Raw genomic sequence first — 16018 nt, 5'->3', positions numbered from 1 at the left:
TTTAAAAAAAATCGGAGAGGGCTACATTATTGCAGCTGGGTGGGCGTTGGCACGATAAAGAACCCTCACTGCTCAATGGCCCTGAGTGCCGAGTAAAGAATTTGAAGCCCTTCAGCGGTACGTGGTAACGTCTCATATGAGTGAAACAAGAGGCCCAAGGACCTTAATCTGAGTATAATTCAACATTGATTGTAAAGGTCTAATCCACAGAAGAATGAACTAAAACAAAAATAAACTAACAGATGATCAAGGATATGTTCCCCAAAAGCAAGAAAAATCAGATGATCAGGGAGCAACAAAATAATCAGATTTATCCCTAAAAGATAAATACAGTTATTGAGAATGACGCTTATTGCTTTCTATTTTGAAATTACGTATTGCTTACAAAGAGCAACCCGTTTTCCGGAATTATATGGTCCTATCATGACGATTCTATGGTTAATAATACATCAGCATTAATGAGCATGCGCTAGGTCTTTTCAACTCCCCATCTTGTTCAGAGCAGACGAAATCATCGGTGTTCAAAAATAAATCAAGTATCATCGGTTAAGTATTGTATCAATCGAAGAAATTTAAGTATGAAAATCGCATAAGACGAACATATTAATTCATATTTAAGGAATTTGTTTAAAATTTATTGACTTATTTGTTAGAAAATAGTAATGTAAAACAACAGAATTTTATTTTCATTGCTTGATTAAATAGAACACATGTTGGAATATTAATAATTGGGAGTAAGAAAATCTTTGACGGTTTTATTCATTATTTGCAAGAAAATGAGCACTGGATTGTTGAGAGTGGGATCTACAAGGAGATCCAAGACAAAATCGCCTTATGCCAGACGCCCTGCACGTGCTTCCGGCCCCTCGGCGCGCCCGGTGCAACCAACACAAGAGTCCTCACAAATACAGCATGCGGGAAGTGGTAGCCAAGTGATTTATGCTCCTACCTGTGGCCTACAAGACACATCCGAGGTCAGTCCCGTGAATGCCACACCGCCAGTGAACATCACAGGTGACCAGCCTCAGCTGCAACAGACCTTTAGTGTTGCCGCATCTCAAAATATTCCAGATGTGCAGCCTCTGCTTCAAGACACCTCTATGACTACAGCAACAAAAAATGTTGTGTATCAGCCAGGTATGCATGTTAATCCCCTAGTCAGTATTACATCAGATCTTGGGGCTAATATACCATTGACAACACAGGAAAAAATTTGGAATAATGAGTATATAGATCTTGCTAGGTTATTGCATTTAGATCCAGCTGCTGAAATTCAGCAACTGCTTGTGTTTGAAGATGGAGAAATTAAAATAAAAAATAAATCTAAGGATAGAAAAATTGCAAACATTTCGGAATGGACTGATTCCTTTTTGATTTATGCTGCCATCTACTTAAAAAAGTTTCCACAGCACATTCAGGGCATAATAAAGTATATCAGTTCAATAAGGCTAGGGGCTTCTCGGTCTACTACACTAGGGTGGAGGGATTATGACATTCAGTTTAGACTTAGGCGCTCAAAAAATAGTATGATCAGTTGGGAAAACATTGATGCAGAATTATGGTTGATTTACATGGGTCAGGCAGCAGTCGCTGAACGCAAGCCTACTTCTAATTTGCACCAGCACAAGCGTTGTTATGATTTCAACTTGAAGGGTTCATGTCTTAAAAAAGATTGTAGATTTTCACACTCTTGTCTTAAGTGCGGCAAAAACCATCCCTCCATCAACTGTTACAGTAATCAAACCAGCCATAGTACATCAAAAGGGGCTACTCACAATGTCGGTCGTCAAAACATCAATCCCAATGTGACCCAATCAAGATTTTCAAGGCCATTTCGGCAATAAAGATCCATGCCTTTGGGATCTAGGTTTTACACCGATCAATGTAACCACTTTAAACATTTTGTTACAAGATTATCCAGAAAAAACTGAGGCAAATCAACTTTTACATGGGTTTACATTTGGTTTCTCATTGAACTATGAGGGTCCGCGGGATCCAGTATCTTGTAAAAATATGGTTTCAGCATTAGAGCATAAAGATGAATTGTTAGCTAAACTGAACAAAGAAATTGACCTAGGTCGCATAATGGGTCCATTTGATGCCCCCCCATTTCAAAATTTTCATTGCAGCCCAATAGGAGTTTTACCTAAAAAACAGGGTGGCTGGAGGTTAATCACCAATTTATCTGCTCCACATGGAAAGAGTATTAACGAATTCATTAATCCTGAAATTTGTTCAGTTAATTATTCATCTTTTGATCAAGCTGTTAGCATGGTACAAAAACTGGGGACAAATGCACAATTAGGGAAAATGGATATTTCAAATGCATTTAGGTTGTTACCAATTAGACCCGAAGATTTTAGTCTGCTTGGTTTTAAGTTTCTTGATAAATATTATGTAGACAAATGTTTACCTATGGGTTGTGCCATATCGTGTGCTTTGCTTAAAAATTTTTCCAGTTTTTTACAATGGGTGGTAGAGTATAACACCAACTTGAAAAATATTGTTCATTACTTAGATGATTTTTTATTTGCTGGAGCTCATGGAACAAACAATTGTAAATATATGATGGATTCTTTTCAAAATATCTGTAAAAGATTAGGTGTTCCTCTTTCAGAGGAAAAAACTGAAGGTCCAACAACATATATAGTGTTCTTAGGTTTAGGTATAGACTCAGTTAATCAGTCAATTTTCATTCCAAAGGATAAAGTAGAATCTTTACAAAAAGAAATACTTGAAATTCAAGGGAAATCTAAGATTACATTAAGGCAGCTTCAGTCTTTAGCTGGCTCATTAGCTTTTATTACAAAGGCCTTGCCAGCAGGTAGAGCATTTACATGCCGCTTATATGGTTTAATGTCTGGTGTTTCTAAGCCACATCACTTTGTACGACTTTCCAAAGAAATACATAGTGACCTCCAAATGTGGTTAACATTTCTTGATGAATTTAATGGAACAACAAAATTTCCAGAATTGGAATGGGAATCTGACAAAAATGTACAATTTTATTCAGATAGCTCAGGTTCAGTGGGTTGTGGTGTGGTTTTTGGTACTTCCTGGTCTTATCTCTGTTGGCCACAGGAGTGGAATGTTGATATAAGAAAAGACATCACTTTTTTAGAGTTTGTTCCTATAGTTTTAGGATTTTACTTGTGGTCAGACAAATTACAAAATAAGAAATTAATTTTGCATGTTGACAATATAGCTTTGGTTGAAATCTTGAATCGGAAAACATCTAAGAATACAAGGGTAATGATTTTGATGAGAGAATTAGTATTGCTTTCTTTGAAGTTTAATATTCAGTTTAAAGCAGTTCATGTAAGAGGTTGTATAAATGAGATAGCAGATTCAATTTCTCGATTGCAGTGGAACAGATTCAGGCAGTTAGCACCATGGGCAGATTGCCATCCTTATCAAGTACCTATTCAATTTTGGAACCTTTTGAAGGGCATGTCAATCATTTAATAGAAGCTAGCCTCTCCAACAACACAAAAATTGCATATGACAAAGCCATGGTTGTATTTAATGACTTCAGATTACAATTTAATTTGCCTCTATCTTGGCCACCTCCAGTAGATCATGTAATCAATTTTGTGGCTTTTCTAGCATCAAAAAATCTTTCTCATTCTACAGCTAATGTATATTTATCAGCCCTGAGTCACAGTTTGCAAGTGCACGGATTGGACAATCCAGTCAAATCTTTCATTGTGCAAAAAATGTTAACAGGTTTAAGAAGATCTAAGCCTACAAAGGACATCAGAAGTCCTGTAACATATCAGCTTTTACTAAAAATTTTGGATGTTTTACCTATGGTTACACATTCAAAATATGAGCACTTCTTATTTGGGTCTACATTTGCAACTGCATTTTTTGGTCTTCTTAGAATAAGTGAAATGGCAGTAGCATCAAATAAGAGTCGAAGAAATGTACTTCACCTTTCAGATTTACAGTTAAGTAATGAAAATATCAAATTAAAGTTGCGTTTTTCTAAAACAGATCAGAGTGGAAAAGGTTTAGTCATTACTATCAGCAAATCAGTAGAGTCAACAGTGTGTTTTAATTTGTTAGAAACTCTCTTGCAATTCAGATCTCTGGTGGATGGCCCTCTATTTTGTCATATCAATGGTACACCATTATCGGCATACCAGTTTTCAAGTGTATTACACAAAGCATTGAGATTTTTAGGTATTGAAACAAAAACTTTCAAAACGCACTCTTTTAGAATAGGAGCTGCTACTCACATGTATTTGTCGGGCATATCTGAACAAGAAATTCAAAGAAAGGGAAGATGGGTGTCAGATGCATATAAGCATTATCTCAGACCTAAGTTGATTACATTTTAGATGCAAATAATGTTATTATGATGGTTACATCATTGTCATATTGTTGTTAACCTGATATCAAAATTATAATTGGAGTTGGATTCATTTGATTGCTGTTTTCAAGTGCATAATTATGTAGATTGTAATCATTGCTTATGTATTGTTCATAAATCTTGTAGATTCAATCTGGATTGTGGGATCATCCCTTATTAAAAGAGCAGAACAATTTTCTTTGAGTTCTCCGGAATTTGGCACAGACCTTTCTTTACCAGGGGTAAAGGTGTTATGGAAGGGAATACCAGGGTTGAGTTTTGCCAAATTCTCTGAGGTCATTTCTGACCTGTCCTCTACAAAGCCACATCCGAGGTTTCTTGTTATCCATGTAGGTGGTAATGACATTGCCAAACTTAATAACCCATTACGAAGACAACAAAAATTTATGAAAACTGTTATCAACAAGTTGAGTTTGGTTATGCCTTTGACATGCATTGTCTGGTCACATATTTTGCCCAGGGTATATTGGCGTCATTCAATTTCAAATGTTGCTGCAGAGAAATCAAGATCTAGGATTAATAGTTCTATTGCTAGCTTTGTTTTAAAGTCAGGTGGTGCTTCAATTAAGTACCCTGACATCAGTATTGTTCAAAGTAAACTCTTTCTTAATGATGGAGTTCACTTATCTCCCTTAGGTAATTATGTCTTTTTGTCAACAATGCAGGCTGCTCTTAGGCAATTTTGCTCTGGTAATGGTTTTGTTTATCCATCAAAGTGAACAGTGCATAATTTTGGAATTGGAACTGTTGTGGCTTTATGAAGATGTTATGAAATAATTTGTGTGTAATTTGTGAATGGTATATTTTACCTGTGGTCAAAATTCAGCCGCTTTGATGGCGGTTGGATTTCATTATGCTTGAAATCCAATTGGCGCAATTTTGACAAGTAACCATTTGCTGAGGGATACTGTTGTCTCCAGGTCCCCCAGCTCTGATATGGTTTGTTTAATATTTGTGAATGCTATGCTGCCAAAAGCTTACAAGTGGTAAGATCGGCGCATAGGGCATGAACATGCGAGTGGCATGTTAACTGTGAATGTAATTTGTAATAAAAAGCCATGACAGTTCCGCCAATATGAGTTGTATTATTCTTCCAAATTCTACAAGGTACATTTATGAAGTGTCTTGCATAAGAAAAATTCAAAAGCTGAGGTTATCAACCTTTAATAAAGTGTTCTTATTAGTGTTAGGAATTTCGAAATAATCAGATTTATCCCTAAAAGATAAATACAGTTATTGAGAATGACGCTTATTGCTTTCTATTTTGAAATTACGTATTGCTTACAAAGAGCAACCCGTTTTCCGGAATTATATGGTCCTATCATGACGATTCTATGGTTAATAATACATCAGCATTAATGAGCATGCGCTAGGTCTTTTCAACTCCCCATCTTGTTCAGAGCAGACGAAATCCCCTCCCTTCCCTCCCTTAAATATTATGGTTGGTTTGAGTTTTTAAATTTATTAAATAAATGTTTTTGGTTCCTTTTCTGCTGTGTGCTTTCTTTCAATTTCAGAAATCGTCATGGCTTATATACTGATGAAGAATACTGTGGACTTCGCTGTGAATGTGATAATCCTGACTGTTTTGTGTTAGCGCAATTTTGACAAGTAACCATTTGCTGAGGGATACTGTTGTCTCCAGGTCCCCCAGCTCTGATATGGTTTGTTTAATATTTGTGAATGCTATGCTGCCAAAAGCTTACAAGTGGTAAGATCGGCGCATAGGGCATGAACATGCGAGTGGCATGTTAACTGTGAATGTAATTTGTAATAAAAAGCCATGACAGTTCCGCCAATATGAGTTGTATTATTCTTCCAAATTCTACAAGGTACATTTATGAAGTGTCTTGCATAAGAAAAATTCAAAAGCTGAGGTTATCAACCTTTAATAAAGTGTTCTTATTAGTGTTAAGAATTTCGAAATAATTAGTCTATTACTCAGTAACAAATGTCAAAGCGAATCTATTTACTTGTCTGTACCTGCCCCCATTTGTCACTATCACCATTCTAATTAAACAAAACAAAAGTGCTTCATCAATATTAGAATACCAATTGTATTCCTTCTCATATTGGTCTCTCTTGTTCTCTCAATTTTGGAAAAGGCACATTTCCTCATCATAACTATACACTTAGTTTGATTGTTTGCTTAATACCCAGGAGCAGAGAGGAAGATTTATACATTTTCATTATATGATCATTAGAACCCCGTCCTAACTCCAGAACCCCTAACTCTCGGGCCACAAATTTCACAAATTTGGATGAGGCACATCTGCTCATTATAACCATGCATTTGATTGATCTACTAAATATACAAGGGTTGTCCGGTAAAATCGTGGACAAGTTGTCTAGAGTGAAAAATTATCATCACTGCGTTCTAAAATTTTCACTACTTTTTAGTATATTTTTCATCAATATACATAGAAAATTTCAAATAGATATATACTCAAATAAACAAAATATGAGATTTTATGTTATGTATGGTATCACCTTACGGGCATGGTTGATAAGGTCAAAGTGTCTAAAACAGCGTCACTTTTCCTTTGTGCTAAAAAAAATTTGGATAAGCCTCACTTAAATTCGGGAATTTCATTGATGCACGTACTTGAATTTCCCTTTATTCCATCAAAAACAGTCGAGGAACCAATCTCGCACACACATGGGACCTTCTGAAGATTTATTAGTAAGTTATGGACAGTACTCTCACTATCATTCAACTAAATAGGGTATCTTATATCGATGGTCTACAGTGACAGCGTCTTTCGCTATTGCCAGTATGTTTCCGTATGTTTTGTTTTACTCAGGGACTCGATCAAAAAGCTTCCGCTTAGAAAACTCCCATTTCACTTGTATACTAAAGATATATATTTTTCTTCTGAAGTCATTTAAAGTCTCTTAGGGCGTCATTTCTACATCTAAATCAAGCTTAACTGCTCTCCGGTGCGCCGTAACGCCATCAAATGTCGCCATTTTTCGCGTGTTGTTTTTACCACTTTCTCATTTCAAATGCTCGGAAAACTGCCAAAGATTAAGCAAAGTCTTGATATTTTCAAAAGAACGACATAGTAGATAGTGGATTAAAAATAGAACAATTTTTACCCCAACCTTTTCTATTTAATACTTTTATTTTGAAATAATACTTGTGTATTCTCCACTGAAACCCAGGTTTTTTATCGTGCGTCGTATGCTGTGCACATTCAAGCATAATAACATCTTTAATTTTGTCTATATTTTATCAAAAAATTAAGATGCACTTAAATATGATAACTAAACAGTTGTTGAAAATTTCAGCTAGGTGCACCCATTATTTTTCGATAAAAATGCTTTGTCCACGATTTTACCGGACAACCCTCGTACAAGGGGAGAGTAGAAGATCTTTAAAGAATTTATGCATTTTCACTATATGATCATTAGAGTACCCCCCTTAACTCCAGAACCCCTGACCTCTGGGTCCACAATTTCACAATTTTGGAAGTAGTACCCTTGCTCATCATAACCAGGCGCCTAGTTTTTCTTCTTAATATACAGGGAAAGAGGAGAAGAGTTTTAAAGAATTTATGCGTTTTCACTATACGATCATTAGATCCCCGCCCTAACGCCAGAACCCTTGACTCTCAGACCCCAAATTTCACAATTTTGGAAGAGGCATTCTTGCTCATCATAACCAGACACCTAGTTTATCTGCTAAATATGCACGGGGAGAGAAAAAGAGTTTTAAATAACTCATGCATTTTCACTATATGATCATTAAAGCCCCACCCTAACGCCAGAGCACCTGGCCCTGGGGCCACAAATTTTGGAAGAAGCACATTTGCATCTGATTTATCTCCTAAATATACAGGGGGATAGAAGAATTTTACAGAATTTAAGCATTTTCTCTATATGATCATTAGAGACTCGCCCTAACTCCAGAACCCCTGACCCTGGGGCAACAAATTTCACAATTTTGGAAGACACCCTTGCTCATCATAATCATGCACTATTAGATTTTCCATATGCATGAGAAGAGAAGATGAGTTTTAAAGAATTTATGCATTTTCACTATATATCATTAGAGCCCCGCCCTAACTTCAGAACCCTTGACCCTGGGGCAATGAATTTCACAAATTTGGTAGATGGTTCAATGCTTATTACAATCATGCCAACACCTTCACTGCTTGATGTCCAGGAGTAAAGAAAAGATTTTTAAAGATAGCACTCATTTTAATGGTTTTAGCCCCCTCCCCAGGCCCCAACGGGGCAGGGACAATGAAATTCATAATTGTTGTCCATGTACCCCTTTACCACCTGATGCTATATGCCAAAATTGATTGAAATTGGTTTACGGTTCAAGAGAAGAAGCTGAAAATGTTCAAAAGTTTACGACCGACGCACGACGGACGACGACGGATAAAAACAGATAGCAATAGATCATCTGAGTGACTCAGGTGACATAAAACTCTTGGTGAGATAATGAAAACTAATGATAGCAGTTATTGTAATGTTTATTAGCGATGAAATGAAAAATCTAAAGCCATGAGCTTAATTCCCTCTTTCAGAATTATTTCTTTTTTTTTTATTGTTGTATGAGAATATTGGTTAGTACAGAACCGTCCTAAATATGCATCTTCGGGGCTTTATTGCTCGTTATAATTCTACAGCGTTTAGTTTCATATAATTACTTTGTTTCATGCAATCATAAGTTTCATTGCAAGTTATCCGAGGATATCAACGGTTCGGATACGGTCACGACTGTAATCTCTAGAAAACATGGAAAAGGTAACAAGAGGTTTATCAAACCCTTTCGGTGCTTGGAGCATCTTACTATTGTATGACCAATTTCCCGGAGGTGACAACTGGAAACTGCCATTTCCATAAAGAAGAATCTCTGGGAAGACAAAGTCCGTTGTAAATGTTCCTTGAATCGAAAGATGAGAAAAGAACGTGGTTGATGTTTTAGATCCTTCTCCACATGACGACCGGTTATATGTTTTGCATTTCACAATGCCACAGACTTGGATATAGTACGAGGAATGTAAACCATCATAAGCAGCAAGAGCAAACAACTCCGTGAAATTTTTTGTAGTAGTGTAGTAGGCAATACAGCAAAGTTTATTGTGACAAACTCGAACATGGTCAGTTGCTTTGTCAAGTGCAACGTAGTTGTAGAAATCCCTGTTTGTGACTGCTCGAAAACTTGGTGGATTTCTTATGTTGTGATCCATCATACCGTTTGGCACAGGACGATTCTGGTTTGGAAGATATGGAGGATGATTATCTAATATTGGTACATCTGCAATCAGTAGTTTACCCTTGCTTGATACTGTACTGTTGTAATAGTATGCGAGAGCTCCGTTTGGTGAATAGATCCCACTTCCCTGGAATCGATACTCTGGAATATGCAAATTTGCTGCAAGATAATTTACTCCAAATCCTGCAGCAACGGCCGAGTGGAATTCTATGGCAGCAAGGAAAGGTAAAACGTCCATCCAGCCTGTCGGAAAAACTACGTTTCTTATACCTTGTTCTCTTAATAAGATTTCGGTCGGATTTCTGAACATGACATCAAAACATGTGAAAACAGCAAATGTTCCAAATGGTGTTTGAAAATGAACAACTTCCTTGGAGGTTGAAGGATCATACATATGTTCATGAAATAAATTAATTTTGTGATATTTAGCAATCAACATCCCGTTGCCATCGTAAACAACATCTGTATTATACTGAAAATGTCCGTCCGATGGACACGTCTTTGACGTACTATTATGATTACAGGGTTGAACGTCCCCAATGTTTGCAACTAGGTAAAGAGAGTTGTTTTTGGCTAGACAACTCAGGAAATGTTGTACCTCAGTGTTTGGATACCGATGGGGATCGTTGCAAGAATTCCATTTTTCTTTTTTTGGATCAGGAATAAACTCCAAATAAGATCGTGCAGATTGACGAGTGTGCCAATAATGTGTTATACCGTCTTCCGGAAATACAATGATGTCAACGAGCTAAAACAAATACATACATTATATATATATATATATAGAGAGAGAGAGAGAGAGAGAGAGAGAGAGAGAGTAAAACACGCTTGTAGCGAACTTAATATGAATTTACGCATATAGCCTAATCATTTTCCCAGACAGCAAGCTAACATTGGGCCAACGTCATCTGTTACATTGGGCCAATGTTGGCAAATGACATTGGCCCAATGTAATTTTGCTCATCGGCCCAATGTTGGCACGATATGTTGGGCCAACGTTGGCCCAATGTAAAGTGTGATTCTACAGATATTGGTCCAACATTGAACCAACATTGGCCCAATGAATGCGGCATTGGGCCAATATTGGGCCAACGTCATCAATTACATTGGGCCAATGTTGGCAAATGACGTTGGTCCAATGTCAGTTTGCTCATCGGCCCAAGGTTGGCCTGATATATTGGACCAACAATGGCCTAATGTGTAGTTATACGCACATTTAATTGTTACAAATCTGCATATGAACTAATCCGATCGTCTCTACAATCGGGAAAAAAATCTACCTCCATTCCTACTTAGAAATACAAGTTAGCTAAAACACATACAAACTAATATCAGTCTCCTTAAACTTCTTATATTTTATCAGAACAAAATAAATTATAAGTGATGGAATTTATTATTTCTACACAAGGGAAGCAAATGAAAGTATAAAATAACAAATGTATTTTGAATATAATTTTGAATATAATTAAAACAATAAATAATTTTGTCCTTTTTAAGATTAAAATTTTTATCTAAAATAAATTTCTAAACTTTTCCACTCATTGATACTATATACACTTTTTTCGCAAATTCGCTTGTTAACGGATTAATAACCAATCATTGTCCTCTGTTGCATTTTTGAACGCATTTCCTTCTTTCTTTCTCTGTCTGTTCTCATTCTTCCTTCATGCTAATTTCCATAGGAATTCATTCGCAACACAAGCGGTTAGTTCGAACAGCTCCTTTAAAAAAAAGTTAAATACATTTAGCAAATCTCAAAATAAAGAGGAATGCTGATAACTAAAGTAAAGTTGTAATTTATACAATTTCATAGTAATTTATTCCTTGCATCAGAAAGTAATAATATAATGGATATTTTCATTATTTTTGGATGTCTCTTTTCTTTTTTTAAATTAGTAATATTATTTTTTTTTCTGCATTTAGCCGCAATGTACGACTATAGCATTTTTCTTCGGGGGGGGGGGGGGGGGGGGGGACTGAGCACGTATTTTTATTACTTACTTTTTAAATCCCCATCATCTTTGAAAAAGCCGGTTTTCCTCATCTGCCCATCCAATGGAATTCCTTGCAATTTTGTTAGAGAACAGGGCAGCAAATACCCTCCTCTTTCCACCAATTAAATAGAATGAGAATTTTAATCTATAAAGAAAAGATTTTTTTTTCATTAAAGCACCAAGTAACAACTCGTTGATTTCTCTTCTTAACATGTGGTAGAAAATATGACAGAATTTTCAGGTCACCTGAGTCACTCAGGTGACCTATTGCTATCCGTTTTTGTCCGTCGGCGTTCGTCGTTCGTCGTGCGTCAGTGCGTTAACATTTGAATATTTTTAGCTTCTTCTCTGAAACCGCTCAACCAATTTCAACCAATTTGGCATATAGCACCTATGGGTGAAGGGGAACAAAAATTGTGAATTTCATGGTCCCTGCCCCCCTGGGGCCTGAGGGGTGGGGCTAAAACCACCAAAATTAATGCAATCTTTAAAAATCTTCTTCTTTACTCCTGGACATCAAGCAGTCAAACTGTTGGCATGATTGTAATAAGGATTGAGGCCTCAACCAAAATTGTGAAATTCATGGTCCCAGGGTCAGGGGTTGTGGTGCTAGGGTGGGGCTTTATACATCATATAGTGAAAATGCATTATTTCTTCTCTGCTCCTGGGTATGAAATAAACTAACTAAGTACATAGTTATGATGAGCAAGAGTGCCTCTACCAAAATTGTGAATTTCATGGCCCCAGGTCAGGGGTTCTGGTGTAAGGGGGGCTCTATTGATTATATTAAGAAAATGCATTAAATCTTTGAAAATCTTCTTCTCTGCCTCTGGGCATGAAATAAACTAACTAAGTACATAGTTATGATGAGCAAGAGTGCCTCTACCGAAATTGTGAATTTCAAGGCCCAAGGGTCAGGTTTTCTGGTGTTAGGGCGGGGCTCTATTGATTATGTAGTGAAAATGCATTAAATCTTTGAAATCTTCTTCTCTGCTCCTGGATATGAAATAAACTAACCAAGTACATAGTTATACTAAGCATGGCTGCCTCTTCCGAAATTGTGAATTTCATGGCCCCTGGGTCAGGGGTTCTGGTGTTAGGGGGGGGGGGCTCTTTTGATTATATGGTGAAAATGCATTATTTCTTTGAAAATCTTCTTCTCTGATCCTGGGTATGAAATAAACTTACCAAGTACATAGTTATGATGAGCATAGCTGCCTCTTCCAAAATTGTGAATTTCATGGCCCCTGGGTCAGGGGTTCTGGTGTTAGGGCAGGGCTCTATTGATTATATAGTGAAAGTGCATTAAATCTTGAGAATCTTCTTCTCTGCTCCTGGGTATGAAATATACTAACTAAGTACATAGTTATGATGAGTATGGCTGCCTCTTCCAAAATTGTGAATTTCATGGCCCCTGGATCAGGGGTTCTGGTTAAAGGGGGGGCTCTATTGATTAGATACATATGTAGTGAAAATTCATAATTTCTTTCAAAATATTTTTTCTACTCTTGGTTATAAAGCAAAGAAACAAGTGTATAGTTATGATGAGCAAGGATGCTTTTACAAATTTTTTAAAACTTGTGGTCCCAGGGGTTCTGTTGTTTCTCAGAGGGGGGGGGGGGCTCTATTTGATTATATAGTGAAAGTGTGTGAATTCTTTGAAAATCTTCAACTAATTGCATAGTTATGATGATGAGGGTACCTCTTCCAAATTTGTAAATTTTCATGACCCTAGGTCATGGGTTCTGGTGTTAGGGTAGGGCTGTGTTAAATAGTGAAAATGCATTATTTCTTTGAAAATCTCCTCTGCTCCTGGACATATTGGAAGCAAACAGAGTAATAGTTTTAATAAGCAAAGTATTTTTACCAGAATCTTAAACATCTTGACCATTTAGTCAAGTGTTCTGGTAATGGCTAGGGCTCTATTAATTTGTATTCTACTGAGTGAAGCTATTCCCCTTTGTCATTCACCTTTGATAATTAATCACTGTAAATAATGTATTTGAAAGGTTAATAAAATAAGAGAATTATGCAATAACATTTATTGTATAATACAAAAAGTACTTTCATAGTTTTAATAATCAGGTAGACTTGGAAATAATAGATGAATAAAAATGAAACAAAAATAACTTATCTTTTTAAATGTTCTTCAAAGGCCAAGTGAGGCCAATGTGAGATGTAATAATATAGACATTTTGTTAAAAGTCTGCATGGTAATAGTGTTAAATGGGGGACAGATAGAAAAAAATGGGGGACAGATAGAAAAATACTAGAACAGTTATTTTGTTGATCTTCATCATACTGTTTTCCTTGCTATTGAGCAACAAAGCTTCATTTATTAGTTAATGGATCCTCTAAATTGTTGTACTCAGGTGACCGTTAAGGCCCTTGGGCCTCTTGTATGAAATGTCTACATGATTATGAAACTGTCCCAGCCAAACTTTCAAAGACAATCAAAAAAATAAAATTTATGAATCTAAATGTAGTTGGAATGTGGACGTTATTATATATTTTCCTTTGTTACAGTCACAATTGGTGCACTTAATTAATTTACCATCTTTAAAAGCTGTTAACCGTGTACAAATTAGATTTTATTGGTTAACTATGATATGTTTTATTTTATGATTTATACATCATGCAGAAAAGGCACAGTGATTAGCAACTGAACTAGTTACATAAAACTTAGGCAAGCTTAGAAAAAAGATAAAGATTGCATTTAGCATGTTTAGATAAATAAGCGTTGCATTTTGTGCATTAAAATTTGAAATAATTTGAGGTAAATGGTACTTACATTTCTGTATATGTGAAATGTCTGCATGGACACAGCTGTTAAAATCCACAATGAAGAACACACATTTCAAAGCTTTCTTTTTTACATAACACATTCAACGTTCTTCTGTAGGAAACTTCCGTGATTAAAATGTTGAACGTGCTAAAAAGATCCAGATTTGACAATCCCGTCCTATCAGATAATCACGATTACCACTGGCCAGTCACACGATGTGAAAAACCCTGTCTTAATTGCTTGGTCAGAAAATGTGCTCTTATCTTGGAATATGCTCCCTAAATCCAACACTTTAGATAAATTATGTAATGGAAGTCTTTATATAGTGTGTTCGTCTTATTTTTTTATTTTTTTTCTTTTTTTTATATGCAAGTTAATTTAGATTTATGCATAAATGAATACATTTTTATGCTATTCTCGAAAACATTTTATTCATTGTAGTGTTTAAAGATTTACACATATTTTACAATAACTAACTTGATACATCACCATGCATGCATGTTTAAGAAGAACACACGGTATGTGTAACATTAAATACATTTAATTAACTATTTTTTTTTATCATTTTCTTTCACTCTCTCTTTGTCTGATTTTATAACAAACACTTCACGTGCTCCCTAGCCTGATTTCTGACTTCACCCCAATGTTGGTTCAACGTTGTCTACCCAACAAAATGTATCAAAATAAGCTGGGACGTAATTCACAATGTTGGCCCAATGTTGGGCCAATGTTGTACTCCCAACAAACTCCGTCAACTTAGTGGTGACAAGCTAACAACAGTGGTCGGACGTTGGGCCAACGTTGTGTCCCCAACCAACCTCGGCTTCCAAGTAAATAAGTGTTATGTTGATATTGGCCCAACGTCGAGCCGACGTTGTTTACCCAACGCCAACCATCGGCCAACCATTAGCCAACGTTGGGCCGACGTAGTCATGCTATCTGGGATTCGTTTTCCTTGACTTTAAAATTTATTGTAAACCTAACAGAACTAAATATATGAATTAACGCTTATAGCCCAATCATTTTCGTTCTCCTTGACTTTAAAATTTATTGTAAACCTAACAGATATAACGAATTACACTTACAACGAAACAAAATTATCCGTCCCTGGTACTTCGTTAAAAGCGTGTTTTATTGTATATATTAGAGAGAGCATTTATTATCATCTACTTGACATTTACCTTACGAGACGCTTCCTCGGCAATTTCTTTGTATTTTAGTAAATTACCTCTCATATATTTGAGGGCCTCAGCACGCGAAACAACTTTAGTTCGATTTAGAACGGACGGTGCATATTCGAATACAGCGCCGCGGAATGTATGATCATTAAAGCCTGTGTTTTTCTGAACTAACGACGTCAGCAATAACGTTACTGCAAGGAGCATTGTGTAAATAATGTATTTCCTGAAACTGTGCCTTTTATACAAAGAGAATGAACCTCTGATAACAAGGGCTACACTCGATCACGGTATTGGCTTGATGACAAGACATTATAACCTCCACGCCAGACAGACTTCTTTCTTAAATTAAAGGTGCTTAGACACAGATTTGAAGTTAATATTTTCTCAAATTTTCTGTTTAATATCTCGACTTATATATTGCAATAGCATTTCACACGAAAATATAATTAAAAA

General features: G+C 36.2%; 2 protein-coding genes across 2 annotated transcripts; one reads left to right on the top strand and one right to left on the bottom strand.

Annotated features, from left to right (window-relative positions):
• Positions 1 to 304: 304 nt before the first annotated feature.
• LOC133191937 (uncharacterized) lies at positions 305 to 6174 on the top strand. Its single transcript, XM_061327706.1, has 3 exons — positions 305 to 536; positions 774 to 1137; positions 4502 to 6174. The coding sequence occupies exons 2-3, from the start codon at positions 777 to 779 to the stop codon at positions 5092 to 5094; spliced, it is 954 nt and encodes a 317-aa protein (XP_061183690.1). The 5' UTR covers positions 305 to 536; positions 774 to 776; the 3' UTR covers positions 5095 to 6174.
• Positions 6175 to 8990: 2816 nt separating this feature from the next.
• LOC133192860 (pantetheinase-like) lies at positions 8991 to 15769 on the bottom strand. The gene is made up of 2 exons (XM_061328865.1): positions 15566 to 15769; positions 8991 to 10353 (listed from the first exon to the last, which is right to left on the bottom strand). Exons 1-2 carry the CDS (start codon positions 15767 to 15769, stop codon positions 9070 to 9072), a joined length of 1488 nt encoding a protein of 495 aa, XP_061184849.1. The 3' UTR covers positions 8991 to 9069.
• Between the last annotated feature and the right edge of the window lie 249 nt (positions 15770 to 16018).

Source organism: Saccostrea echinata, unplaced genomic scaffold (assembly GCF_033153115.1).
Source record: "Saccostrea echinata isolate AGI-Se365-2 ecotype Australia unplaced genomic scaffold, CSIRO_AGI_Sech_v1 ptg000025l, whole genome shotgun sequence".
NCBI classification, from domain to species: domain Eukaryota; kingdom Metazoa; phylum Mollusca; class Bivalvia; order Ostreida; family Ostreidae; genus Saccostrea; species Saccostrea echinata.
This window is presented reverse-complemented; position numbering and strand designations above follow the sequence as displayed.

Bases quoted from the DNA above. Each gene is read 5' to 3' on its own strand.
- LOC133191937 (XM_061327706.1), top strand. From the start codon at position 777: ATGAGCACTGGATTGTTGAGAGTGGGATCTACAAGGAGATCCAAGACA. The intron at 1,138-4,501 runs GTATGCATGTTA...TAAATCTTGTAG, and splicing joins AAATGTTGTGTATCAGCCAG to ATTCAATCTGGATTGTGGGA.
- LOC133192860 (XM_061328865.1), bottom strand. From the start codon at position 15,769: ATGCTCCTTGCAGTAACGTTATTGCTGACGTCGTTAGTTCAGAAAAAC. The intron at 10,354-15,565 runs GTAAATGTCAAG...TATTTGTTTTAG, and splicing joins CCGAGGAAGCGTCTCGTAAG to CTCGTTGACATCATTGTATT.